Consider the following 26,502-nt stretch of genomic DNA (forward strand, 5'->3'; position numbering starts at 1 on the left):
AGCTATCCCTTGGAAATGATAGGTCTTTCAGCCATGGCCTGAGAAGGGCATGGTGTCCAGAGTCTCAGACCCTTCAAGAATGAAGTTTTCAGTCACTGCACCAGATAAGATACCTATGTCAGCAGAGATACTAGCTGAGAGTAAAAGGAACTCTAGAATGGGTAGTTTAGGACAGAAATAATGAGTACCAGTTAAGGCCCTGAAACCAGCTCCAGTGGCAGGTGCTATAGTGTCTTTCACTGATATTCTAAGTTTTCTGCAGGAAAGAAGCTCAACATAACCATGGGATAATTTCTGCAGAATTTATCTATATGAAGCAGATGAGCCTGAGTAAGGTGAGGAATGAACTATAGTAGGTGTTGCCAACACCTCCTACATCCCTGCTACTTTGGCACAGAAGCTCTTGTTTCTCCAGCCGCTGAGATTGTTGGAGGCTGACAAGCTTCAAGAGAGTCCTTCTCCAAACATACTTGAGTTCGTGTCCTTCCAGCTTTATGCTCATATCCAACAACTAATTGGTCAGTGAAAACATGTCAAGACCTAACCCCATCGCCCTGATTTGCAACAATTTGGAAGGCCCATCCCAACCCCAGAACTTCTCATGTGTTCAGCTGAGGCCCTTATTACTGTAGGCCAATCTCTTGTCCACCCAGCCTTTCTCCCTTCACTCCCCTCAATGGACATGGACCTTAAAACCACTCCCTAATCAACCTCCTGTGTGTTAATTTCAGTCTCAGAGACTGCTTCTCAGAAAAACTAACAAGTAACTGTGTTCTTTGCTTTTGTTTTAGTTATTGCTATTTCTTCGTAAGAAAAGATTTTTCAATATGTTCCTTTATAGTTTCTAGTGTTTTATGTTATGCTTAGAAAGGCCTTTACCATCCTGAGATGATAAACATACTCACCCCTGTTGTCTTACGGTTTCCCTAAGACATTTAAAAATTTTTTAAAAACATTTTTATTTATTTATTCTTTTATTGGAGTTCAATTTGTCAACATATAGCATATCACCCAGTGCTCATCCTGTTAAATTGCCCCCTCAGTGCCCGTCACCCAGTCACCCCATAATTTTGATATCACGAGAGGTACAGACTCAGTTTTACTTACTGATTTTTAAATGATCTAAAAATTCCTCTTTTGCTGAATCTTTTCTAAGGTGTGTTTTTATCCTTTTTTCAATTTCTAGGTTTCAATACTTAGCTCATTTTTCATGCATTGTGTTTGGTACTGGAAATGCTTAAATTCTGAATTTTTCTGAGTGCAGTGTTGGCTGCATCCCACATGCTTTACTATGTAGGTTTTTTTCATTAATTTTTTTTTAGATATATCATGCACCCAATTTCAAATTATTTTTAAAGAACTGTTTATATGAGCTTTTTATAATTTATAAATGATAAGAATTTTATTATTTCTTAGCTCTATTAGAGTGTGATTAAGGAATCTGTTTTGCACTATTCCTATTTCAAAAACATAATCTGACTACTTTTTATTTTCTGCATCTTTCTAATATAAGTAAAAGTGAGGAACTATTTTCCTCATTCTAAATTGTTACTTGTACTTTGCCATGGGTTAGGACATCAAAAAATACAAATAAAGGCATGCAGATTTCTTACAGGGAAGGTCTCATTTCAAGAACTTTAGAGTAAAAACATTGGCTGTTCACATGCCATTTTGTCTCCTCCTAAGTTCTTGTTTTTGTTTCTGAGTTCCCTTAGAGTTGGATGTGTCACCCGATGCCAGAGCCAACACTCCCCAATATGCCTTTAGAGAGTTTTAATTTGAAGGGTGGATTGATCAGGCTCTCCAGACTTACTCCCAGCCAAAACAAGGTATTGGGATTCCTAGGGTCTGGTTCCACTCCACTATCTGCTTGTGCAAGAGGAGATATTCCTCTCTGGGCCTCAGCATCTCCATCTCTACATGGTGGCAATGGGGGAAAAGTGTTCTGAGTCTGATAATCTCCAGGAAACTTCTAGCTTTCTGCCTAGGTGAGGTGAGAATGATGGACAAAGCAAAGAGGACATGGCGGGGAATAGGGGCATAGGAGCAAGTAAGTGAAACAGTAAAAGGGGGCCACACACTTGATCACCCTCTTTCCTTCACTTTTCCACTGACAGAGAGTTCATGGTACATGCTTGGTAGGTCTGGGAGTCATGGATGCAAGAGGGGAACAGACAAATTTGGGTCATTTATTTGAGATTTAAATCCTGAACTGAGAACAAACTTGAATGCCTAAGAAACCAGCTACACCTTCTGCGCTTTGCTGATATATTTATTGATACATTTCCCCTTTTCAGGTGATGGTGACAAAAAGCAGATGTATCTCCCTACCCTACCCACCCCCCAGCAAAATACAGACACAGATTTCATTCAGCATATATAAGCATTGGGGCGTGTCCAAATTCACCTCACTGGGTTACCAGAGCCAGGAGAGGTTTGGTCTTGGGGGCCCAGGAATCGAGCAGGCCAATGCTGAAAAGAGGCTGCCATTCTGGGCCTTGCCACTGGGGTGTTGGCAGAGGCTATAGAATCAAACCATGATGAACAGAGCTGCCTAGCCCTGTGATGTGGTCTAGAAGGTGACAGTGGGCTCCTGAGTAGTTTCCAGTGAGATCCACAGTCCCATAGAAATCTGTGCCTCAGGGTTCTCATCTGCAAAATGGGGATGAGAATCCTGCCCTGAATATATCCCAGGGCTATGATGAGGCTCAAAATAGAAATAATTTGTCAAAAGTGCTTTGCAAAAGGTAAAGTGCTATACAAATTTAAGGGAATTCAATTCGTTGATTGTGATTGTGAGTGCCCCAGGATAAGAGTGGACTGGCTCATGGGTCCAGGGGCCAAGGAAGTGGCAAAACTCTTATGTTGTGCCTTTAGAGGGCACCAATCTGTGCTAGTAATGTCCACTGCAAAGCAAAGTTCTCTTAGTGTCTTGGCCCCAAGAAGTCACCATGGCCTAGCACCTGGATCGGGGCTGGGAAAGCCACTGGGTAAGTTACAGATAACGTCACAGAGGTCAAGGAAGAGGAAAAAGGTGGCATATAAAGCAAGGGGTCATTACTATTACCACACACAAAAATAGATACCCAATGGATGCAAGGCGTTGAATTTGTAGTGCAGATGAGGGATGGAGGTGGGGAATGCGGGGAGAAGGAGGTGGCACAGCAGCAGAGGGAGATACTATCCCAAAGAGGCTCAATTGCTGCCTCCCTTCCTTGTAATAGGATAATACTGGTGTCTATCTGTAGGGGAAGGGAGGGCAGGAAGACAAAACCAAGAATATAATAATCTGAACTAAGGACTAGAGTCCCCTTCCCCCTTTAAAATGCTGTCCATCATTTTAAGGAGATGTCACGAATAGGCAAGCAGCTGTCTGTGCACTTTGAGGCTGAGGCCAGAGCTGGGCCTGGAGCACCACAAAGGCAGTATTGTTTCTGGATAAAGGCAGTGGGTATCAGCACTGGGAGACGGCTGACCTACTGATACACAGGCATGGTCTCAGGGAGCTAATAATTGACAGCCTGTTATATTTAAGCCTGAGCATAATTAACGCTCCTTGAGGAATAGAGAGGTGGGCCATTTTACTCAAAGTGGGCTGCCATCGAAGGTCAGTAAAAGGGTCAGGTAGGGGGGAGGGCCAGGAAAGAGCAATTCTCCACAGGCTTGTGTTTAGGGAATGGGGAAGGAAGGACACTCTCTTGTTGCTCCTGCTGCTGCTGCTGCTTCCCTCTGACTCCCTTGACAAGGGGTGTGGGACCTCCTGGGGAACTGAGGAGGTTGCTCACAGGGTACCAGCTGGCACCTATAAGTTAAGGCAAACAAGCCAGTAGAGCACATTGAAGAAGAAGAAGGTCACAGGAAAAATAACTCGTGAGTAGTTATCCAGGCGGTAGATGTGGATGAAGAGGCGGCCCTGCTGCCAGATGCTACCCTCACAACTGGGGACCATACAAAAATACTTCTTGCACCACTTGCAGCAACCACCAGGGCTCTGGGTGGTATCTAGGCTAAGAGACTGCTGGGCTGGGCAAGATGGGCCCTCCTCTTCATCACTTTCCTCAGAGTCCTCGATCTGGCACACAAAAGCTTCTGGATGCTGGTGGACATGGGCACGGGGAGGGGTACGGGAGTGGGCACGAATCTGTGGCTGGAACAGACAAGGGAAGAAGTGTGAAAAAAAAACAAATATGAATCAAGTCTAGGTGCTGCCCCAGGGTTTCTGGAGGCTTTGTCCTTGGCACATTTTTTAAACTCCCCCCACCATCCCCATTCCCAGCATGACATCAGAAAGTGTATTCAACTCCACCGCCTCCCCCTCAGGTTCCTTCTCCCATCACTTGGTGAGCTGGCCATCCATGTGCCATGAACCCCAGTGCCCTCACTTGCATGCCTCCACACTCCAAAAGCTTGCCACCACTCCCATACCCAGGTCATACATGGCGAAGTTTTGGAGAAGCACGGGGTTTTGTCCGGTTGTAAGTCAGGAAGTTGAGCACAGCAAACTCCATCAGAGCACAGAAGCAGAAGACGAAACAGATGGCAATATAGAAATCCAGGGCTGTGATATAGGAGACACGTGGGAAATTCTTACGGGAAAAGGTGCCCAAGGTGGTCATAGTGAGTACAGAGGTTATCCCTGTGAAAGCACAGTAGTGGAGGTAGGCTTAGCTACCAATCCGTATATTACACTGCTGAAAGGACCCTTGAGAAGGCAACTCTGTGCCAATTTGTGTATATTACCCACTTACCTAAAGAGGTTCTGGCTGGAGCAGAGTCTCTCTTGATCCAAAAGGAAACCCAGGAGAGCATTGTGGTCACAGAAGAAGGGACGTAGTTTTGAAAGGCTACAAAGCCAAACCGCCTGCTCACATTGAAGTAAAGTGTCATGACCGTGAAATCACCTGGAAGACAAAAATACCACTTCATTACAGCACTGACATGAGAGTCCCCTCAAGGCAGAATGTGCACATTAAGGGTCTTGTTCAGCTCAATGAATCCCCACCACAGTCCTAAGATAGAGGCACATTATGCCAATGCCACATACAGAGAATCAGAAGAAACCCAGAGAGGGGGCTCACTGCATGACCCATGGTCAGTTAAGAGCTAAGCCAGGGCCAGAAATGTCGTTGTTTCTTTCTCAGCCCACTGTCCCATATCCCACATCTGTCTTCTCAGGGAGGCAAAAGTGTCATATGAAAGTGAAAAACTCGAGGGGGCAAGATGGTGTAAGAATAGGGTCCCCAAGTCACCTGTCACCACCAACTTACCTAGATAACTTTCAAACCATCCTGAAAACCTATAATATCGGCCCCCGATTTAAAGAGAGAACATCTGGAATTCTACAGCAAGAAGAGTTCGCGCTTCTATCAAGGTAGGAAGACGGAAATAAATAAATAAATAAATAAATAAATAAATAAATAAGCATCCAAGGGGGAGGTGCTCCGTGAGGAGCTGGGAGAGAGCCCCCAGGACAGGAAAGCCCAGTCCTGGAGAAACAAGAACTTTACCAATCTTCCCAGATGGAAAGGCGCACGCAGAGAGCTCGGGCAGGATCCCAGGAGGGGCAGTGGAGCCCCCAGACTCCCGGGGTCACTAACAGAGGAAGCATGCCCCTAGGGAGAGCGTGCCACACTCTGCGGCCGAGCTCCCTAAAGGGCTGCAGTGCACGCACGGCAGGGCCGGGGAGCAGCTCAGGTGGTGGCTCCGTCGTCAGCTCCAAGCGGAGGGGGCTGCGGGATACAGCCCAAGATCCAGCAATCCTCCCCCCGGGGACCAGCAGAGGCCGGGAGGACACAGGGCAGCAAGGACACTCCGGCCACCTGGTGGCCCTGAGCTGTGCAGATCAGCGCCCCCCACCCCCGGAGCATCCAGGCCCCTACAGACTGGGAGATGCGGTAGTTACTGCGGGAGCTGACTCTAGGGCAGGAGAACTGGCCACCGCCACTGTTGTTCCTCCTGGTGTCACCTTGTGCCTGGGACTGAGCGGGTCTGCCAGGGAGCAGGGGCCTCACAGGGTCCACAGCTCCCACTGAGCCGTGCACCTGGCAGGGGGGCGGGGCAGCTCCCCCAGGTGCACACACCTGAGAATCAGCACAGCAGGCCCCTCCACCAGAAGACCAGCTGGAAAGACAGGGGAAGAGCAAGTTCTCCACTGAGCAGCGCTGGAAAGTTCCAGGGGAAATTGACGGACTTACAGTATATAGAATCAGAGGATACCCCTTCTTGTTTCTTGTTTGTTTTCCCCCTTTTTTCCCTCTTTTTCCTACCTTTTTCCAGGACAACTTGTTCTTAGCCACTCTGCACTGAGTAAAATGACTGGAAGGAAGAACTGACCACAAAAGAAAGAATCAGAAACAGTATCCTCTCCCAGAGTTACAGAATTTGGATTACAATTTGATGTCAGAAATCCAATTCAGAAGTACAATTATAAAGCTACTGGTGGCTCTGGAAAAAAAGCATTAGGATTCAAGAGACTTCATGACTGCAGAATTTAGATCTAATCAGGCTGAAATTAAAATTCAATTAAATGAGATGCAATCCAAACAGGAGGTCTTAACGACGAGGGTTAATGAGGTATAAGAATGAGTGAGTGACATAGAAGACAAGTTGATGGCAAGGAAGGAAGCTGACGAAAAAAGAGAAAAACAATTAAAAGATGATGAGGAAAGGTTAAGGGAAAGAAATGACACCCTCAGAAGAAAAAAATCTACGTTTAATTGGGGTTCCAGAGGGCACCAAAAGGGACAGAGGTCCAGAAAGTGTATTTGAACAAATCATTGGTGAGAACTTCCCTAACTTGGGAAGTGAAACGGGCATTCAGATCCAGGAGAGAGAGAGAGAGATCCCCCACTATAATCAATAAAAACTGCTCAACACTTAGACATTTAATAGTGAAACTTGCAAATTCCAAAGATAAAGAGAAGATCCTTAAGGCAGCAAGAGACAAGAGATCCCTAACCTATATGAGGAGAAGTATTAGGTTAACAGCAGACCTCTCCACAGAGACCTGGCAGGCCAGAAAGGGCTGGCAGGATATATTCAGGGTCCTAAATGAGAAGAACATGCAGCCAAGAATACTTTATCCAGCAAGGCTCTCATTCAGAATAGAAGGAGAGATAAACAGCTTCCAAGAAAGGCAGAAACTGAAAGACTATGTGACCCCAAACCAGCTCTGCAAGAAATATTAAGGGGGACTCTGTAAAAGAAAGAGGAAGTCCAAGGAAACAATCCACCAAAACAGGGACTGAATAGGTATCGTGATGACACTAAATTCATCTCTTTCAATAGTAACTCTGAATGTGAATGGGCTTAATGATCCCGTCAAAAGGCACAGGGTTTCAGGCTAGATAAAAAAGCAAGACCCATCTATTTCCTGTCTACAAGAGACTCAATTTAGACCTAAGAGCACCTACAGCTTGAAAATAAAAGGTTGGTTGAACCATTTACCATTCAAATGGTCCTCAAAAGAAAGCAAGGGTAGCCATCCTCATATCACATAAATTAAAGTTTATCCCAAAGACTGTAGTAAGAGATGAAGAGGGACACTATGTCATACTTACAGGATCTATCCAACAAGAGGACCTAACAATCATGAATGTTTATGCCCCAACTGTGGGAGCTGCCAAGTATATCAATCAGTTAATAACCAAAGTTAAGACATACTTAGATAATAATACACTTATACTGGGAGAGTTGAACACGGCGCTTTCTGCAATTGATAGATATTCTAAGCACGACATCTCCAAAGAAACAAGAGCATTAAATGATACACTGGACCAGATGGATTTCACTGATATTTACAGAACTTTACATCCAAACGCAATTGAATACACATTCTTCTCAAGTGCACATGGAACTTTATCCAGAATAGGCCACATACTGGGTCACAAATCAGGTCTTAACCAATACCGAAGGATTGGGATTGTCCCCTGCATATTTTCAGACCATAATGCTTTGAAACTAGAACTAAACCACAAGAAGAAGTTTGGAGGGATTTCAAACACATGGAGGTTAAAGACAATCCTGCTAAAGATGAAAGGGTCAAGAAGGAAATTAGAGAAAAATTAAAAAGGTTCAAGGAAACTAATGAGAATGAAGATACAACCATTCAAAATCTTTGGGATACAGCAAAAGCAGACCTGAGGGGGAAATACATTACAATCCCTCAAAAAACTGGAAAGAACTCAAATACAAAAGCTAACCTTGCACCTAAAGGAGCTGGAGAATAAACAGCAAACAGATCCTACACCCAGCAGAAGAAGAGAGTTAATAAAGATGGAGCAGAACTCAATGAAATAGAGACCAGAAGAACTATGGAACAGATCAACAAAGCCAGGAGTTAGTTCTTTGAAAGAATTAATAACATAGATAAACCATTAGCCAGCCTTATTAGAAACAAAAGAGAAAAGATTCAAATTAATAAAATCATGAATGATAAAGGAGAGATCACCACCAATACCAAGGAAATACAAATGATTTAAAAAACTTATTATGAGAAGCTATACACCAATGAATTAGGCAATCTAGAAGAAATGGACGCATTTCTGGAAAACCACAAACTACCAAAACTGGAACAGGAAGAAAGAGAAAATCTGAATAGGCCGATAACCAGGGAGGAAATGGAAGCAATCATCAAAAACCTCCCAAGACACAAAAGTCCAGGGCCAGATGGCTTCCCAGGGGAATTCTGTCAAACGTTTAAAGAAGAAACCATACCTATTCTACTAAAGCTGTTTGGAAAGATAGAAAGGGATGGAGTACTTCCAAACTCACTCTATGAGGCCATCATCACCTTAATTCCAACACCAGACAGAGACCCCACCAAAAAGGAGAATTATAGACCAATATCCCTGATGAACACAGATGCAAAAATTCTCAACAAGATACTACCAATAGGATCCAATAGTACATTAAGAAGATTATTCACCGTGACCAAGTAGGATTTATCCCCGGGACACAAGGCTGGTTCAACACTCGTAAAACAATCAATGTGATTGATCATATCAGCAAGAGAAAAAACAAGAACCATAGGATCCTCTCAATAGATGCAGAGAAAGCATTTGACAAAATACAGCATCCATTCCTGATCAAAACTCTTCAGAGCGTAGAGATAGAGAGAACATTCCTCAGCATCTTAAGATCCATGTATGAAAAGCCCACAGCAAATATCATTCTTAATGAGGAGATACTGGGAGCCTTTCCCCTAAGATCAGGAACAAGACAGGGATGTCCATTCTCACCACTGCTATTCAACATAGTACTGGAAGTCCTAGTCTCAGCAATCAGGCAACAAAAAGGAATAAAAGGCATTCAAATTGGCAAAGACGAAGTCAAACTCTCCCTCTTTGCAGATGACATGATACAGTACCTAGAAAACCCAAAAGCCTCCACCCCAAGATTGCGAGAACTCATGCAGGAATTCGGCAGTGTGGCAGGATACAAAATCTATGCCCAGAAGTCAGTGGCACTTCTATACACTAACAATGAGACTGAAGAAAGAAAAATTAAGGAGTCAATCCCATTTACAATTGCACCCAAAAGCATAAGATACCTAGGAGTAAACCTAACCAAAGAGGTAAAGGATCTATACCCTAAAAACTATAGAACACTTCTGAAAGAAATTGAAGAAGACACAAAGAGATGGAAAAATAGTGCATGCTCATGGATTGGAAGAATTAATATTGTGAAATTGTCAATGTTACCCAGGGCAATGTACACATTTAATGCAATCCCTATCAAAATACCATGGGCTTTCTTCAGTGAGTTAGAACAAATCATCTTAAGATTTGTGTGGAATCAAAAAAAGACCCCGTATAGCCAGGGGAATATTAAAAAAGAAAACCATATCTGGGGGCATCACAATGCCAGATTTTAGGTTGTGTTACAAAGCTGTGGTCATCAAGACAGTGTGGTACTGGCACAAAAACAGACACATAGATCAATGGAACAGAATAGAAAATCCAGAAGTAGACCCTCAACTTTATGGTCAACTAATATTCGATAAAGGAGGAAAGACTTTCCAGTGGAAAAAACATGGTCTCTTCAATAAATGGTGCTGGGAAAATTGGACATCCACATGCAGAAGAATGAAACTAGCCCATTCTGTTATACCAGATACAAAGATAAACTCAAAATGGATGAAGGATCTAAATGTGAGACAAGAATCCTTCAAAATCCTAGAGGAGAACACAGGCAACACCCTTTTTGAACTTGGCCACAGTAACTTCTTACAAAATACATCCATGAAGGCAAGGGAAACAAAAGCAAAAATGAATTTGGGACTTCATGAAGATAAGAAGCTTCTGCACAGCAAAAGAAAGAGTCAACAAAACTCAAAGACAACCTACAGAATGGGAGAAGATATTTGCAATTGACATATCAGATAAAGGGCTAGTATCCAAGATCTAGAAAGAACTTATTAAACTCAACAGCAAGGAAACAAACAATCTAATCATGAAATGGGCAAAAGACATGAAGAGAAATCTCACAGAGGAAGACGTAGACATGGCCAACAAGCACATGAGAAAATGCTCCGCATCACTTGCCATCAGGGAAATACAAATCAAAACCACAATGAGATCCCACCTCACCCCAGTGAGAATGGGGAAAATTAACAAGACAGGAAACCACAAATGTTGGAGAGGATGCGGAGAAAAGGGAACCCTCTTACACTGTTGGTGGGAATGTGAACTGCTGCAGCCACTCTGGAAAACTGTGTGGAGGTTTCTCAAAGAGTTAAAAATAGAGCTTCCCTATGATCCAGCCATCGCACTGCTGGGAATTTACCTCAAAGATACAGATGCAGTGAAATGCCCAGACACCTGCACCCCAATGTTTATAGCAGCAATGTCCACAATAGCCAAACTGTGGAAGGAGCCTCAGTGTCCATCGAAAGATGAATGGATAAAGAAGATGTGGTCTGTGTATGTAATGGAATATTACTCAGCTATTAGAAAGGACAAATACCCATCCTTTGCTTCGATGTGGATGGAACTGGTGGGTATTATGCTGAGTGAAATAAGTCAATCAGAGAAGGACAAACACTATATGGTCTCATTTATTTGGGGAATATAAAAAATAGTGAAAGAGAATAAAGGAAAAGGAGAGAAAATGAGTGAAAATATCAGTGAGGGTGACAAAACATGAGAGACACCTAACTCTGGGAAATGAACAAGGGGTAGTGGAAAGGGAGGTCGGTGGGGGTTTGGGGTGACTGGGTGACGGGCACTGAGGGGGGCACTTGGCAGGTGAGCCCTGGCTGTTATGCTATATGTTGGCCAATTGAACTCTAATAAAAAATAAATATATTTTTTAGAAAAGTGAAAAACTCAGCCTACTAGCTGTCAGGGCCACATGGCTAATGTCCAGACCTTCATATCCATCAAGGTACCCTATCTAGTCTGCAGAATCATGGACTGACACATGTACCACTGGCCTTTACAATGGATACTGTCAGAGAATAAGCCGAGGGTGGCCTGTGCTGTGGTGGGGGAAGCACAGGATCCATTTGACCTCCTTCCTATTCATTCAGATGCTGGTAAAATGCCTTAGTTAGCACTGTTGTATCAAAGGCCAAAAGAAATCACTTGCCCATCCCAAACCTCTGATGGTTCCCTAATCCACAACAGCTGTAGAATCAAATGGACAGTCTAACCTGACACTAAAGGCCCACCATGACCTGGTTCCAACTGATATCTTACACACACCTGCACATACACACCTACCTGTAAGCTAATGACATGTATTCTCAAATTCCCTGACTTAGCCTGCATATTTGCATCATTATCCAAACTATAGACTCTTTGTTCTTAGTCTATTACCTTAATTCAAGCTGTTTCAAGAAAATAGAAGAATTAGCTTAAAGTGAAAATTGGGGCATCATGTCCTTAATGCTGGCTCTTTCCCTACACTGTGATGGCTCTTATAGTACCTAATGACAACCTACATCTCTAGTTGGCATCTTCTATTATACCATTCGTGCTGCCTTATACTCTGACACATTCATCCCAAACACTCTGCCCATGATGACTCTAGAGATTCTGGGGGATTTCCTGAGCCCAGGACTTCCCATTTCATTTTCAATATCACATAGGGTTTGTGATAGCTCAAATTCTGGCTCCTTAGTGAAGCTAAGTTCCAAACTTCTATATAAGTGATGCTGTAAAATTTCTTGGCTTTGAGTTAGGTAGGCTTTTAAACCCCGTCAGGGTTTAAATCTCTCACGTAAGCCCTGTGGCTTGGCTCTTGCCCATCCTAGCCCAGCATGGGCTGGAACCTAGCAGATGCTCAGTGACTCTTGCTACTACTGTCTGGCAATAGCTTTGTAAAACAGACCAGAACACTAACATGTCCACGTGTCCTCTTGTTTTGGAAAGTAGATCACCTGTGTAGCCAGGCTCTCTGTTGGAGCAAAACGAGGAGAGCAGCCTTTCCTACTCACCTTGGCAGCACTGACGCTTACAGGGCAAGAGTTCTCAGAATCTTCTGGAAAAGGCAAGGATGTGGCTTGGGGTCAGTTGAATATCTGTATTCAGAGTAGTAGCTTTGGGAATAGAACTCTTCCCCCAGGGCTGCAGCAGGAACCACTCACACTTGCCCACTGGCCAGAACATATTTATCGGGTTCTTGTTCTCTTGCCCCAGGGTCTTGACTGCAATTTAAGACACCCCTATTTAGCTACAACCACTCCTTGTGAGATATATATTATTGTTTTGAGATTTATTATCCTATCAGGTTTTCCTATGTTTATTTTATTTATTCCAGCCAAAGAACAACCTTCTCCACTTCTCAAGATATGGAAGTTTGTCTCTGAAAGTTGAGGGAAGGATACTAACACATAATTCCTTATTCCCGAGGAATAAAGGAGGATGGGCAAGGGAAAATACATATATGGGGCTAAGGAGCTAAAGCCAAAGCCAAAGCCAAACACCCCCACCAAAAACTAAAGATTCTTCTGCTTTTCTCTCATTTGGCCAGACCAGAGTTGGACACTGCACTGTCAGAGGAACATAATTTAATAGTCTAGTTCAGAGGACTGGACTAGCAGAATGAGTGGGCCCAAAGCCATTAAGAACAAAGGAAGGAAAAGGAACTAGACTGTAGAGTCTATAAAAGATTGTGACTCTGGGCTGGGACCAAAATACTGGTCCTTTAATCTTGACCCCATGGAAGAGTGACTGGGTTTACCATAAGTTCAGTAGTTCTAGGGAAAAAGAGTTCCAATGGGTAAGAGTTGCAGAAACTCCAATTTCAGATGAATGGGAAGTTTTCTGATGGACAGAGTTTTTCAGAGAAGGAAGAAGCTCCCTTGTGAGAAGGGAAGTTCTGATCATGGGTTAAGATCCATCAGAGTCTCAACAGCCACCAGTGAAACTTAACTCACTCACTGGGGGCAAGGCTGGACTCTGTGAAAGCCTTCTGAACCAGAGATTCTCTGGTTTGTGGCTCTAGGTAACCAAAGTAGCAAGCTACCACCACATTCTGAACCCTTAGGAACCAAGTACATAAATCTGCTTCAGATAGAAAGAACTGCCCAGAGGCTATTAGGAAGAGTTTGAGCCCAGCCTCAAAAAGAACTATGATGCTGGAGAAAACATAATTCAAGAACAAATAGCCTCTAGTAAAAGCAAAAGAAGCCCTTCTTTTCCCCCCAAGAACCCTCCTCTTTCCCAAGGAGGGCCAGTGCTTACCTATTGCCATTACTTTGCTGATGATGCTGGCTCTGGGGCTTTGTAGTCACTAGGGCACCATTTTGAAACAATGCATAATCATCTACTAAACGGAACCACTAGTGACTTGAAAGCCCCTGGGCCTTGTCTCTTCTGCCACTTTTGATGATGGGTCCCCACCTGTCTGGGAAAACTGAGGTGCAGAAAGGCAAGAGGCAGGCCCATGGTTAGCTGGCAGAAGAGCAAGGATCCCGAGTCAAAGGTGGCACAACTGCTTACCCAGAGAGCCCGAGAAAAAGAAAAACATTTGCAAAACAGCCCACTCTTGCCCCGGCCTAGTACTGTGTAAGCAAAGCTCTAGCTGGATGAGCATGAGCTATTCCTCACCCAGTGACCAACTCAGTAAAGCAAAAGCAGATTGTCTGCCTAGCCACACAGAAGCAAAGCAAGACTCCTATGGTAAATGGCTGGTTTGGTGACTGGTTCCATCTGCATTCTTGAAACGATGAGAGCAGTGCCTCCACTGCCCTGACTTGGTCAGTGTGAAGAGGGTTTCCAGGGATGCTCCAGGAGCAACCCTGGGGAGATCCCTTAGCTTCTCATTGAGATCACCTAGGAACACAAGCAAAGACACTCATATCTGATTGGAAGCTGATGTGGAAAAGATCCAGCCCCCCCCCCCTTAGTCCTTGTCAGGGACAAAGTCAGGAAACCAATGGTCACCATGTCCATGTTGAATCCACCATGAAGCCTTTGGCGGGAGTCTGTCCTTCTCAGAGCTGCTTCTTTAAAATAAATGTTGACGCAGTAGCAGTGCTAACAGCTGAAACTTCCCCCATACCATCCCAGCCCTCACCCAGCCGACATTAGAACTCTAGCCTCCACTTCCCATTAGGGCCAACTTTGTTTCCCACTCAACCAGCTTGGATTGGTTTTGGGTATGGAGAACTCACATGAGCTCAATTCCCCAGTCATCCAAATAAGCCGGTTGTAGCAAATAACTAGAAACTGAAGGGTCGGCATGATAGAGCTAGGTGTAAATCCTGACAGCAATAAAACTTTAGCTACTTACCTGTCCTCTGAGGGACTTGGCAAAGCACTTACTTCTTTGCAGATGAGACTGAGATGTAGTTACAAAGTCTCAGTTTCCTCTGCAAACAGTTGTAAGTGCTTAGCATTTCCAAGACAGGAGTCATGTTCTACAATATTTCCATGGGATGATTACATACATTTATATGTGGCCACCTCCTGTCATCCTTACCACCCTCCTGGGCCTCTGCCTCACCCTAGTTTCAAAAGTGTACGTACCAGCTGGGGTTGAGATAGTTTCAGTAGTGTTGGTCACTCCTGTAAAATCAAACTGAAAGAGCTTCCAGGAATTCCTCTCATCGATCTCAAGCTTGAAATTTTCCCATTTGTAGATCATTTCACTCTCAGGATAGGAAACTGTAAAGCAACATGGGAAGGAGGGTCATGTGAGACTGGGAAGCCCAGCTGTCTCTACCAACATGGAGTCTAAGCAATGCCTTTGAGTCCTGACTCTGGCCTCACCAGCTGTAGGACCTTGCCTCTCTTACCTCGTTGTTGAAGTCCATTCAATACGTGCATTTACTGAGCACTCCTTAGTACCAGGCTCTGTGCTGGAAACACAAAGATGAGCAAGGCAGACACCTTGCCCTCAAGCATTCACATTTTATTGAGTAAGATAGTAAGTATGTATTTGTAATTGTTGAAATTGCTAAGAAACTTCCACCCATGGGACAGTAGAAAAACAGAGGAGGGATGAAAGACCACTTGGGGATACACCCAACAAAGATTTCATAGAGCCGGTGACATTTCCAATAAATCTTAAAAGCTAAGTAAATATTCTCTGTATGGGTGAGGCTGCAAAGGTGAGGAGGGTTTTCTATGCACAGAAAGGTGAAAATGCCTGATGGATTATGGAAATGCCGAAAGTTCAGGATGGCTAGCTCACAGATGCTGGATGAAGCATACAGGAATGAGTGATAGGGGCCAGTTAATGAAATACTTTGAGGGTAATTCTAAAGAATTTGAAATTGATCCATGACAGTTGAGGGAGGATTCAAAACTAAAACATGACCTGGTCTAGATGATGCTTCAGCTAGGTTACCCTTGTCATTATATGAAGATGGTTTGTTGACAGGGAGACCAGTTTTGGGAGGCCAGTGCAGGAATCTGCACACAATAAAATGAATGAAGGTAGGAATCAAAGCTGTGGCAGTGAGAATGCAGAGAAATAGACAGGATCAACAGACACTCAGGAGGGAAAATCAATAATATGTGTCAATTGATTAGATGTAGGAGGTGATGGAGAAAGAAGCATCAAAGTTCTTGGCTTGGGCAACTGAGAGGGTGATAGTGCCTTTCAACGAGACAAATGTGAACACAAAAGCAACACATTTGTTTTGGGGGGTAGAGACTGGGGGGAAGCAATGTATTTAGTTCTGGACATGTTCAGTTTTAAAGTGAAGGTGTTGTGAAAGCCCAAGTGGGAGATGGCAAAGACCTAAACCAACATACTGACAGTGGAAATGGAAAGGAGCAGACATACTTGAATTATACTTCAGAGGTGTGTGACTGACTTGAGATGGGGTGGAAAGAAGAGGGAAGAACCCAACACGAGGCCCAGTGAAGCAACACAGTATTGTCAGCAGGAAAGGAGATGAGGAGGCTCTGGGCAAATCTGGCACCATTTTAGGAGAAAAGCAGAGGCAGAAAAATGTAAAGGGCAAGGATGAGGAAAAAGAAGGGGCTCAGTATGATTCTGGGGCCCCAGAGACCTAAAAAGGTACTCACAGCTAGAGAAAGACAGAGGGCAAGAGTGAGAATCCATTGGAAATTTGAGCATGTAGAGTAAACATCCAGCATCAATGGTCATCCTGGAAGGGAGAAAGGAGCCTCATTAGGCTGGCCCTGAGCACTTAGGTATCCACCCATTCTGGGCCTGGGAACCACCACCAATGAGTGGCAATAGTAGGATTTGAAACAAAGAGCTCAAAGGAGAGACAAAAAGAGTGGAAGAACAGCTTGAAAGTATCTGGCTACTTTGGCTTCCATCATCAGAGAAATGTGTGGACCAATTTAGATGGGCTTTTGTTGTTTGCCAGGACTTCCCAACATTCTCCCACTCTGTACTACCTTCCCACCTCATCCCACTGATATACAACCTTCTCCCACCAGGCATTCAAATGTCCAGCCTGCTCTTAGGTGTCTTTCCAACCGCTGTGTTGCTGCTCCGCCTGGACAATTCCACCACCGTGGACGTGTTTCTACATCCAGTGCCCACTTGGGATGGAATTGTCCAGGCAATGCAGTCATACTCTAGTGGGGGGACCTATGGATTGGGAGGCAAGTAACTGGGTACGAGTCCCAGCTCTGCCATGAACTTGATGTTTGGTCTTAAGTAATCTTTCTATTTTGAGGCCAGTGTCTGTGTTTATACATGAAGGGGGTAGAACTCATGGTCTAGTAAAGCTGGAAAGGCTCTTAGAAGTATCATTCGGGATGAAACCTACGTCCACGGTTCTTTGGTGAAGAGTCCCAAGAGGTAATATTCCAGAGGCTTGACATACCTAATTGTGTACAACACCTTGCCATCCTTGTGGATGCGAACCATCTGGTTCGGCATGGTGATCACATGCTCTTGAGTCCTCTTAGAATTCCTAAAGACCGTGTCTGGGATCCAAAGCTGGCTCACCATGTTTCCATTCAGAACAAAGCTCTCAAAGCTGCCATTGTAACGGAGGCGCTCATCATACCAGGTCTGGCAGAAGGTGATGTCAATGGTGTATTCCTGGTGGGATTGATAGAAAAGCACACACCTAGAGCTATACAGGCAAAGAATATTCTCATGCCATCCTGTGAAGAGTCTATAAAGTAGATAGGAACCTACTTAGGTTTGCACAGAGGAAAAGAGCATAAATTATACTGTAGGAGTTATCTATTTCCAGACATTCTCAAAAGAAAGGAACATTCCCAGATAAACAACAGTCAGGGAAGACACATTTCATCTTGAAACAGACAGGCAATGGTGGTTTAATTGCACAGGTTGGTCTCATCACATCACCACTGCCTTGTAGGGTTATGGGATTACTCCAGCCAGGTTAACACCCTCTCAGCCCCCACATTTCTATAGCAAACCAAAGATCTCAACTCAAAATCATCCTGAACATTTATAAACACACACCCCTTTGGTTGTATATGCTGGGGTTTCCCCTTTCAGCTTTTATTAGGGGAGCACAAATGTTAATTAACCTCAATCCTTCATTCTCCAGAGTTATACTTAAAAATGAAGTGCTTTGAATCATAAGAGAAGTGTGTGTTTAGTCTCATGTTTTTTGAATAATTGTTTTGTTTTGTTTTACCTTTTATTTCTTAAAAATATTTTATTTTTTTATCCATGAGAGATACAGAGAGAGAGGCAGAGACATAGGCAGAGGGATGCCAATCCCCGGGCTCCAGGATCATGCCCTGAGCTGAAGGCAGACGCACAACCACCGAGCCACCCAGGTATCTCTGTTTTTCCTTTTAAACAAGGGCACCTAACCTCTGAATGTGCTTGTGCGTCTGCATAGCTATACCCATAACTATTTGATCTCCAGGTGATATTGCCTATCCCATAAACTGTTAAACATGAGAAGGATGTTTAACAGGAAGAAGCATGAGAAGCTAGAGATTCGCACTCCTGGTATTGAAGGGTAAAAAACAGACTGCAGTAGAACTGCAAGCAGTGTGAAGAGCAAGTGCCAGAACTAGGCCTAGGGGGAGCCTTAGGGCTAGCCCAACCTCCTTTACTTTTGAGGCTCAGAGAGAAAAGGGCCTGTGCAAAGTCACACAGATAGCTAATGGCAGCATATTGGCTCTGGTGCTTAGAACACCATTACCATGACCTTACCCTGGGACGGCCTTCACTGATTTCCCTCTCTAGTACTTATTTCACTTGCACCACCAATCCCTTTGGGTGTCAAGGTCCAATTTTCCCCTGTAGAATTCCTAGGTCTTTCTCCTGAGTTATCCTCCATCCAACAATGAACACCACCCAAAACCCCACAGTTTGGAGGCCAGTAGAGCCCCCAGGGGAAAGGTCGAAACAATCCCAGCTTGGCTTTGTGGCCCAGGCCAAAAGGTGATGAGAGCCATTGCCAAACTGCCTAGAGCTGGCCTTCTAGACTGAGAAGGTTCCCTGGAGTAATCCAGAGAAGCAGACAGAAAAAAGCCAAGCTATCATCCACATGGGAGCCCTCAGCCCTGCCCCATCCAGCCCTGCCAGCCTTCATAGGTGGCCTTCAGAGTGTTTCTACAGTCCCAAGTAGCTGGCAGTTCCAACTTGGCTTATGGAGCCTCCTTCATTCTGAGGCCATGTGAACTGCTTGGTAGCTAGGGGAAGTCTTCCCTCCCCAATACAGGCTGTGCTCCTGCTGTATGTTATAGTGTTTCAAATGAGCATTTAATTTCTATTTAATAAGATACCAATTGTAAGTTCATTACACAGCAACTGATAACTAAGAGTTCAATTTTTCCTCAGTTTGACAAGGGAGCTTGGGTTGTACATCTTTTTTAGCTCACCTGAAACTCTAGAAATTCAGTGTCAAGAAATTGGCTTAATTAGGGTTTCTCACAACAATTATCACAGCAAGAAGAAGCCTTAGCAACTGTTGATGTTATGATGGGCAGTCATTCCCAGACTGGTCATTGACTTCTAAGCTCAGGCTAGGTGTTTCAAAAATTTAACCAGGAAACAGGTAGAAACATTTGATTTAAATCTCCATGCTATGGGCTCAGGTTTCTCTCTCTAAGGACTACTCCTATGCTCTACACAACATCTGATTAACTGAGGGGTGTTGGAACTCTCTTCAAACAACCACACCCCACCTGTAACAGAATGCTTGCTGAGATACCCAGTTGCTTCAAATGTAAAATGAAGATCCTAATGGCAGCCTTGCCTGCCATACAGGCTGTCATGAGGATCCAAGGAGACAAGTATGCTCTGTTCATTGGCTGTGTGAGAAAGACACACACGCTCCCTCTTTACCAAGTACAAAACTCCAGTGTCACAAGGGAAAAGTAGACTGTACAAGAACTGAGAACTCCCACAGTTGTAAAGCACTATTTGGTATTATGTAAAAGACCAGGCTTCTTGGGGGAAACTTAATACCACATGAGTCTTTGGCATCTCCTAACAGCACTTGGCCTAGGCTAAAGCAGCACTTTATTGGCCAAAGAAAATCAAGTTGTTGGCTCCTCTTTGGACCAGTTCTGTGTTGCATGCCAGGTTCAGCGACTGCTAAGTTATTAGACCGTATCCCTTGGGCTTGTTAGGTATCAGGGAAAAACAAGTCACTTCTATAGGACATCTTTCATAATTCATTTCCGCAGTTAGCATACACTGAGTCTTTGACACCAAGGAAACCATGATGGTGAGAGCAAGGCAGACAAACAGCAGCTAATTACAGTACAATGAGGTATAGAAGATCAGGTAAATAACTATGATATAAGCTAGAAAAATATGAATCCTAGAGAGAGGAGAATGGTGTGAGTATGAAGGGAGCATTTATAGCTGTGGAGGTCAGGGAAGATGCCGTGGAAGAGATGCCATTTGAGAGGGGCTGGGAAGGATAAGGCTTGTGGCAAGTAGAAAATTACAGCAGTGGCATTCCAAGCAGGAAATAGCTTGAACAAAGACCCAAAGGTACAAGGTTATTTGGTAACACCCATACTCTAGTGTGACTAGAGCACACGCGGTCTCTAAAGGAGTGGGGGGAAAAATAAAACCAGGGCCTCAGTTGGCTCCAACCATGGAGGGCCTTGACCAGTAGAGTGTAGTGTTGAACTTCAGGCTGTAGGCCAGGTTAAACTGCAGGAGGCACATCACACACGAGGCCAGGTCAGTACGTAGACTGGCATAGGCAGCGACTTTGACTTTTGCATATTTCAAGGAGAGATAATAGAAGCTCCCTGAGGACAGTCTTGACACTAGAATGATGACAATGGAAAAGGAAAGAGGGAACCAGGCCAACAGGAGAAAAGCAGTCTTACAGCAATAGTAACTCTAGACTTAAGTCTATAGAAACCATTGTCAGAAAAAAAGAGCCATTTCGTTGTGGTGTTCAAAGTTACTTTATTATTTTTATCTTGAATGGAAGACTAGAAGATATGGTCAGGATTCTGAAGGTCCTCTTCAGGCAGCAAGGGATTTACCTTTTCCCACCTTTCAGAGTCAGTGTTGGTTTCAATACTCCTGCTCCAAAACCAAAACCAAAACCAAAAACTCTTATGGAGACACAGAACCAAAAAAAAAAAAAAAAAAAAAAACAAAACCCAAGTATGTTAAAGGCCCCATGGGTCAGCACCCTGGGCTATGAGACACTCTAATTACAAAAAGATTGGTACTCACCATGTCCATGATAGAGATAGGGCCAAGGGTATTGACAGAGAGCTCGACAGTGACCACAGTGGGCCTTTCTGTAACGGAAGCAGAAGTTGCACAGGTAAGTGTCAAACAGGGGCATGGGACAGGGGGCAGCATGGTCAGAGGGGAGAACAGGGATATGGGTGATGACTAGGGACATGGTTTCAACATCCAATCCTATTTATTTCTTTATTCCTTCATCTTACGATCCAATTCATTGACTGTTAAGAGCTGGCCATAGCTTGAAGGTCACTGATCTAGTCTACTCACCTTATCATAGAGTTGGAAAAACTGAGGGTGAGAAAAGGAAAAAAAAAGTCTAGATCAAGAGCAGTGCTGAGACTAGAGTTGATATCAGCAACAGATGTTCCTGCCCTCACCTATAGCCCACACTCATTCTCCACCCCTTGCCCTCACCCTCCCACTCCACGAGGGGGAAGAGTTAGGTTCTGCTACTCACCACCTATGCCAGGGCGCAGTTTGTGGTCATAGTTATTCAGGATACTGTTCAGGATGTGAGTGGCTGCTGGCAGATTGCCAAGCCTCATGGTGGACTTTGTTTCTTCAGAGAAGAGCTTCTCTTCAGGAGCCTGGGGCTGAGGCCCATACACATCATCACGGGCAGAGGGTGCACTTTCTGATTCAACGTGAGGTCCTTCGCTCCTAGAACATAAAAACAAACATAAAATGAAGCTCTGTTCTCCACTCTGTAGGGGCCCTGGCTGAGGCCTTTTGGGACAGAAGCAAACCCACATAAATCTGTATCCCAAGGTATAAAGAGTGACTGGTAAGAGCAAATTTTGAGCCAGCAACAGATTATATTTGTTAATTTCTTCTAAATCTTTCTGCTCTCTGGGGACTTTCCATAGTATCCCTCCTTTATGGTAATTATTTTTTAAAAATCCCAGTAAGAAAACCAAGCTCAGGATTTTAAAAGAACTTCTCAATGTAAGATGAAGGAGATATTGCTGTAGGAGCTTTGGCCAATCAGCTGCCATTACCAACCCTGGTCTCCAGTCGGCCTGACCAGCACCACTGGGGAGCAAATGGGTGGGCAGGGGGCCAGGATGGCTGAGGAATGCTCGGGAAAGCCAGAACAGCCTCTCCCACGGAGGGCCAGGACACCAGGACACCGTGGGAATATTCTGCATTTCTTTGCTTTTGTGATATTCACTGCTTTCAAATTGGGGGCAGTGGGAAACTGGAGAGTGAGGGGAAACTCTGAGCACTGAGAAAAGGCAGGAGTCCATTACTCAGAGACTGTCTTCTAGGAGAGATGGTAGACTAGATCTCAGCATGAGTGCCACAGCCAAAAAATAAGAATTAAATTAAATAAAATGAAAATTAAAAAAGCCATCTGGCAATGTAGGAAACTCGCCGAAGGTGTTAGAAGTTAAGAGTCCTGGTACTTTTGCAGTGAGGAAGTGGGCATCAGGGGGCTTCTGAGATTCCAGTCATGTTCTAGTGCCTGATGTGGGGTACTAATATCGGTGTGGTCATTTTCTGACAACTCATCAGCTACACAATAATGATTTGAGCACTTTTCTATATATACGTTCTAATTCAATAAAAAAAGTGTTTTGAAAAATAAATGCTGATAAAAATCTGCAAATGTATGGATCTTATTTGGCTCCTGATTTGCAAAGGCAATCTAAAACACAACACAAAACAAAAAAACATTTATGACACAACAGGGGAGATTCGAACACTGGATAGAGCAAATTTTGAGCCAGCAACAGATTATATTTGTTAATTTCTTCTAAATCTTTCTGCTCTCTGGGGACTTTCCATACTATTCCTCCTTTATGGTAATTCTTTAGTTTTAAAAAATCCCATTTTGTCTTCACCATGACAAATTCATTCTAATTTTTTTTTGGCATAATAGTGGTATTTTATTATGTGTTTGGAGTCCTGGCATTTAGAAATGCATACTAAAATAATTGCATATGAAATGATATGATGTCTGAGATTTGCTTTAGAATAATTTAAGCTGAAATGGAGAGTGGTGGGGGATAGAGAGATGAAGTGTGGTCATGAATTGGTAATAACAGGGCTGGTGATGGGTACATGGGGTTTCACTCTACTGTATGTACTTTTATGTATCTTTGAAAAAAATCAAAATTAAAAGCTTTTTTGAAAGCCATTGGCAAAGTTAGTCTATAATATTGTAAAGCAGGAAAGTGGTTTGCTTTGGGTAAGAGAGTGTACTGGGAGGGCATGTGGTAAAGCTTGCAGCAGAGGGGGAGTAGGTGGAGCCACAGGCATGGCTTCTGTGGTGCAGAACAGGGGCCTGACAACTTGTGCAGCTAAATGCATTTTCCTGCAGTATCTCAAGCTCTTAGAATTGCCTAACTGGCATACAGATGTGCCAGATTTATGCCATTTTTCATGTCTGAAGTGGTTAATTCCCACTGTGGGCAAGGGAAGAGCTGGGCTTGAGAAAGGCAGTTTCCGTTTCCAAATAACACATGCAGAAATGTCCTCTTTCGCTGAGGCATCCATCCCCCCCAGTCCTATGACTTTTGGAGGGGCCGAGGGAGAGGGAGAAGAGGCCTGGATGACGTGGCCACAAGCACGGTATAATCAGGATGGGGCACTGCCAGCCAAGACCACCCAAGAGCCTGCAGCAGCTCCTCCCAAATGTCTGAAGCCAACAACAAGAGCCCCAACGTTCAAGAGGCACACAAGAAAAGCCCAGGGATCACTGAAGCCCCTCTGCTCCCAAACTATGTCTGCGATGAAAATGATATCAGAAGGTCCTGAGGTTGTCGTAATTCTCCAGTCAGCCTTCACCAGTAAAAATACAAACAAAACAGAAATACTCATCCTGGGATCCTTGAGGTTAAGGAGCTGCTGACACTGCATACCTTTCCTCAGCCAGCCACTAAGCCCCCTTTCAGGGCTAGAAATAATAAAATCTTGAAAAACACTCATGTACTGGGCTAGTGGAATCTTTCCATGGGGACTTCTCATGCACCCACATCCCTCTAGATGCAATAGTCCAAGATGGAGCTGGAATTCCACACCCCTTCCCACTAGTGAGGATGCTCTTCCAACTAACTGTGGGGGATGGAAGGAGAGGAAGAGGGGACTGGCAAAGCTCCAGGAGGGGGCCCACTGGCTTGTTTGTTTTTCCCCCCAAATCAGCCCTCTTTTTAATCTTTCGGGTAAGAAACTGAGCCCCATGTGGGGGAAGGGCTGAGCCCAAAGCCACCACCATTTGAAGCTGAGCCTGGACCAGAGCAAGGTTTCCTGGTTCGATGTGTCTCTTGCCAACACACTGCATGGCCACCTTTAGCTCTTTGCTGACATCATGGGTTGCCATGTTGACAGTGTCTGAACACCACTTGCTGCGGCCCTTCCTCCCTGGGCCCTTCCTCCCTTGCCCCCTCCCCTGACAGCAAGAGTAGTTTCCATGTCAACAGCCCCTGTTCCTAGCTGTTCTTCCCAGTTTCTCCCCACTTCCTTTTGCCCCCACTCTGAGACCCCTCTTTTGCCCTAGCCAGTAACCATGCCAGCTCTCCCAAACAGTCCAATTCATATCTGGAAGGATGTGGATGACTGGAAATTCCTAGCACGCATTCAGAAATATTTGCCAAGCCCCTGCTGAGGCCAACCCCCACACCCCAGGGCTCCGGTGAGCCAGCAGCGAGCCCTACAGCCCCTCCCCTGAGGAGCTGAAGCATTGTGGGGTGAGGGGAGAGGCCATCTCCCCTCTGCCCAAAACAGAGAACCAAGACAGAGAGACTTGTGGAATGGAAACTGTCTCAAAAATATGAAGCAGTCATTTTCTACTCTAAAAAGTCAGAAGTGCAGGGAACAACCTTCCGAGCGAAGTCCTGGGGCCAGAAGAAAGTGTGAGGGAAGCTGGCTGCTCCAGGGAAACCTGCTGTTAGCCTTTGGAAAAGGGGGTGGGGATGGAAATCCGGGACCTAAACCTCAGACCTCAGAGAATAACATTCTTGGCCTCTGGCTCGGTCAGTCCGAGATCCAGTAGGGTGTTTGGTGCTGGTGGGGGGGGGGGAGTGGGGGGTGAGGGGTCGCGGGGGGGGGGCGGAGGTGGATGCAGGAAGGGGAGGCTGGGCCGAGAGGAGGGGGCTGGATAACGGGCGGGAATCCTTGGAGTAAACTGGGGCTGGTGCCTGGGACTGGCAACGAGAGGAGCGGCGGGAAGGGAAGCAAGTAAAGTCAGAGTTATCTGGCGCAGTGCCTGGTAGTTAGTAGGCGCTCAGAAAAAGAAATTCGAGAGGACACGCAAGCCAACGCTCCAGCATTTAGGCGCAGTTTGGCTCCCCAAGCCCGGGCGCCCTCCCAGGTTCCATCTTCCCAAAGCCTCCTCCCCACACCCCCCCCCCACCCCGGCCTCAGAAGCACGAGCCTACCTCGGCCAGTTACCCCGCGGGCCGCTAGCCTCTTCCCACGGAAGAGCCAAGGAGGGAGAAGCGTGCTAGTCCCCCGGCCCTCGCCGTGGTTTTGGAGAGCGGGAGTCTGGGGCGCGGGGCGGCCAGGGAACAGGCTTCCCGCCTTCCTTCCTGGGCGCCCCCTCAGGGGTCTGGGGTCCCCATCCTAGAGGGAGCGAGTTGGAGGCCGGTGGCGCGTCGCTGGGCCCCGGGGCCCGGCTGGCCCGCGCAGTGGCCGGGAAAAGGTGGGCACGGGGCTCGAGGATCGCAGGGACCCAGAGGTCCGGGGAGCTGGTCCAGCTCCAGGGGAGGGGGAGCTGGGCGCAGAGGGCTTCTGGGTCCCGGGCTGGAGACTCACCTAGACGGGAGGATTATGGACGTGCCCAGGAGGATCAGGAGAACTTTGGCTAACATCGTGGTGGGGACCGGCGCGACCACCTGCGTGGAGGTCGCTGCGCACGGTCTGGCCGCACCGAGCGCGGTGTGCGGGGTTTTGTTGGGCTCCAACTTCCACTCCTCCCACTCGCCCCGCCCCGCGCCCCCCACCCTGGCCCCGCCCCCTGAGCCCCGATGGAAATCTCCGACGACGTGTTTGCTGCCGCTGCGGAGAGTGGGGTGGATAGGCTCGCGCGGGCGGGAGGCAGGAGGAGGGGGAAGAGGAGGGAGCCCGGTCGCCAAGGCCCCCCGCCCCCCGCCGCCACGACTGCGGCGCTGCCAGACAGCCAGGGGCGGGGGACGGGGGAAGGGAGGAAGAGGCGAGCCGCGGCGCGGGCCCCAGGCGGGGGAAACCGGAGGCCGGCGGCGGCGGCTGAGAGGACGGCCACACACTGGGCCTGGAAAGGGAAGATGCAGGGGCCGGGGGGTTCCTGCCTCTTTCTAGACCCCCTCCAGGCCGCTAGCGCACTGCGGGATCGAACTGTGGCTGCCTGCCCTAGACTCCCTCCCCTATCACCTGTTGCTTCCCCAGATCTCCTGGCCTCTGAGATTTCCCTTACCCCACCTCCAG

General features: G+C 45.8%; 1 protein-coding gene across 1 annotated transcript; it reads right to left on the reverse strand.

Annotated features, from left to right (window-relative positions):
• Positions 1–2,030: 2,030 nt before the first annotated feature.
• GABRE (gamma-aminobutyric acid type A receptor subunit epsilon) lies at positions 2,031–26,059 on the reverse strand. Its single transcript, XM_041740152.1, has 9 exons — positions 25,855–26,059; positions 21,557–21,759; positions 21,082–21,149; positions 17,261–17,481; positions 16,485–16,567; positions 14,976–15,113; positions 4,749–4,901; positions 4,437–4,636; positions 2,031–4,147 (listed from the first exon to the last, which is right to left on the reverse strand). Exons 1-9 carry the CDS (start codon positions 25,908–25,910, stop codon positions 3,803–3,805), a joined length of 1,467 nt encoding a protein of 488 aa, XP_041596086.1. The 5' UTR covers positions 25,911–26,059; the 3' UTR covers positions 2,031–3,802.
• Between the last annotated feature and the right edge of the window lie 443 nt (positions 26,060–26,502).

Source organism: Vulpes lagopus, chromosome X (assembly GCF_018345385.1).
Source record: "Vulpes lagopus strain Blue_001 chromosome X, ASM1834538v1, whole genome shotgun sequence".
NCBI lineage: Eukaryota > Metazoa > Chordata > Mammalia > Carnivora > Canidae > Vulpes > Vulpes lagopus.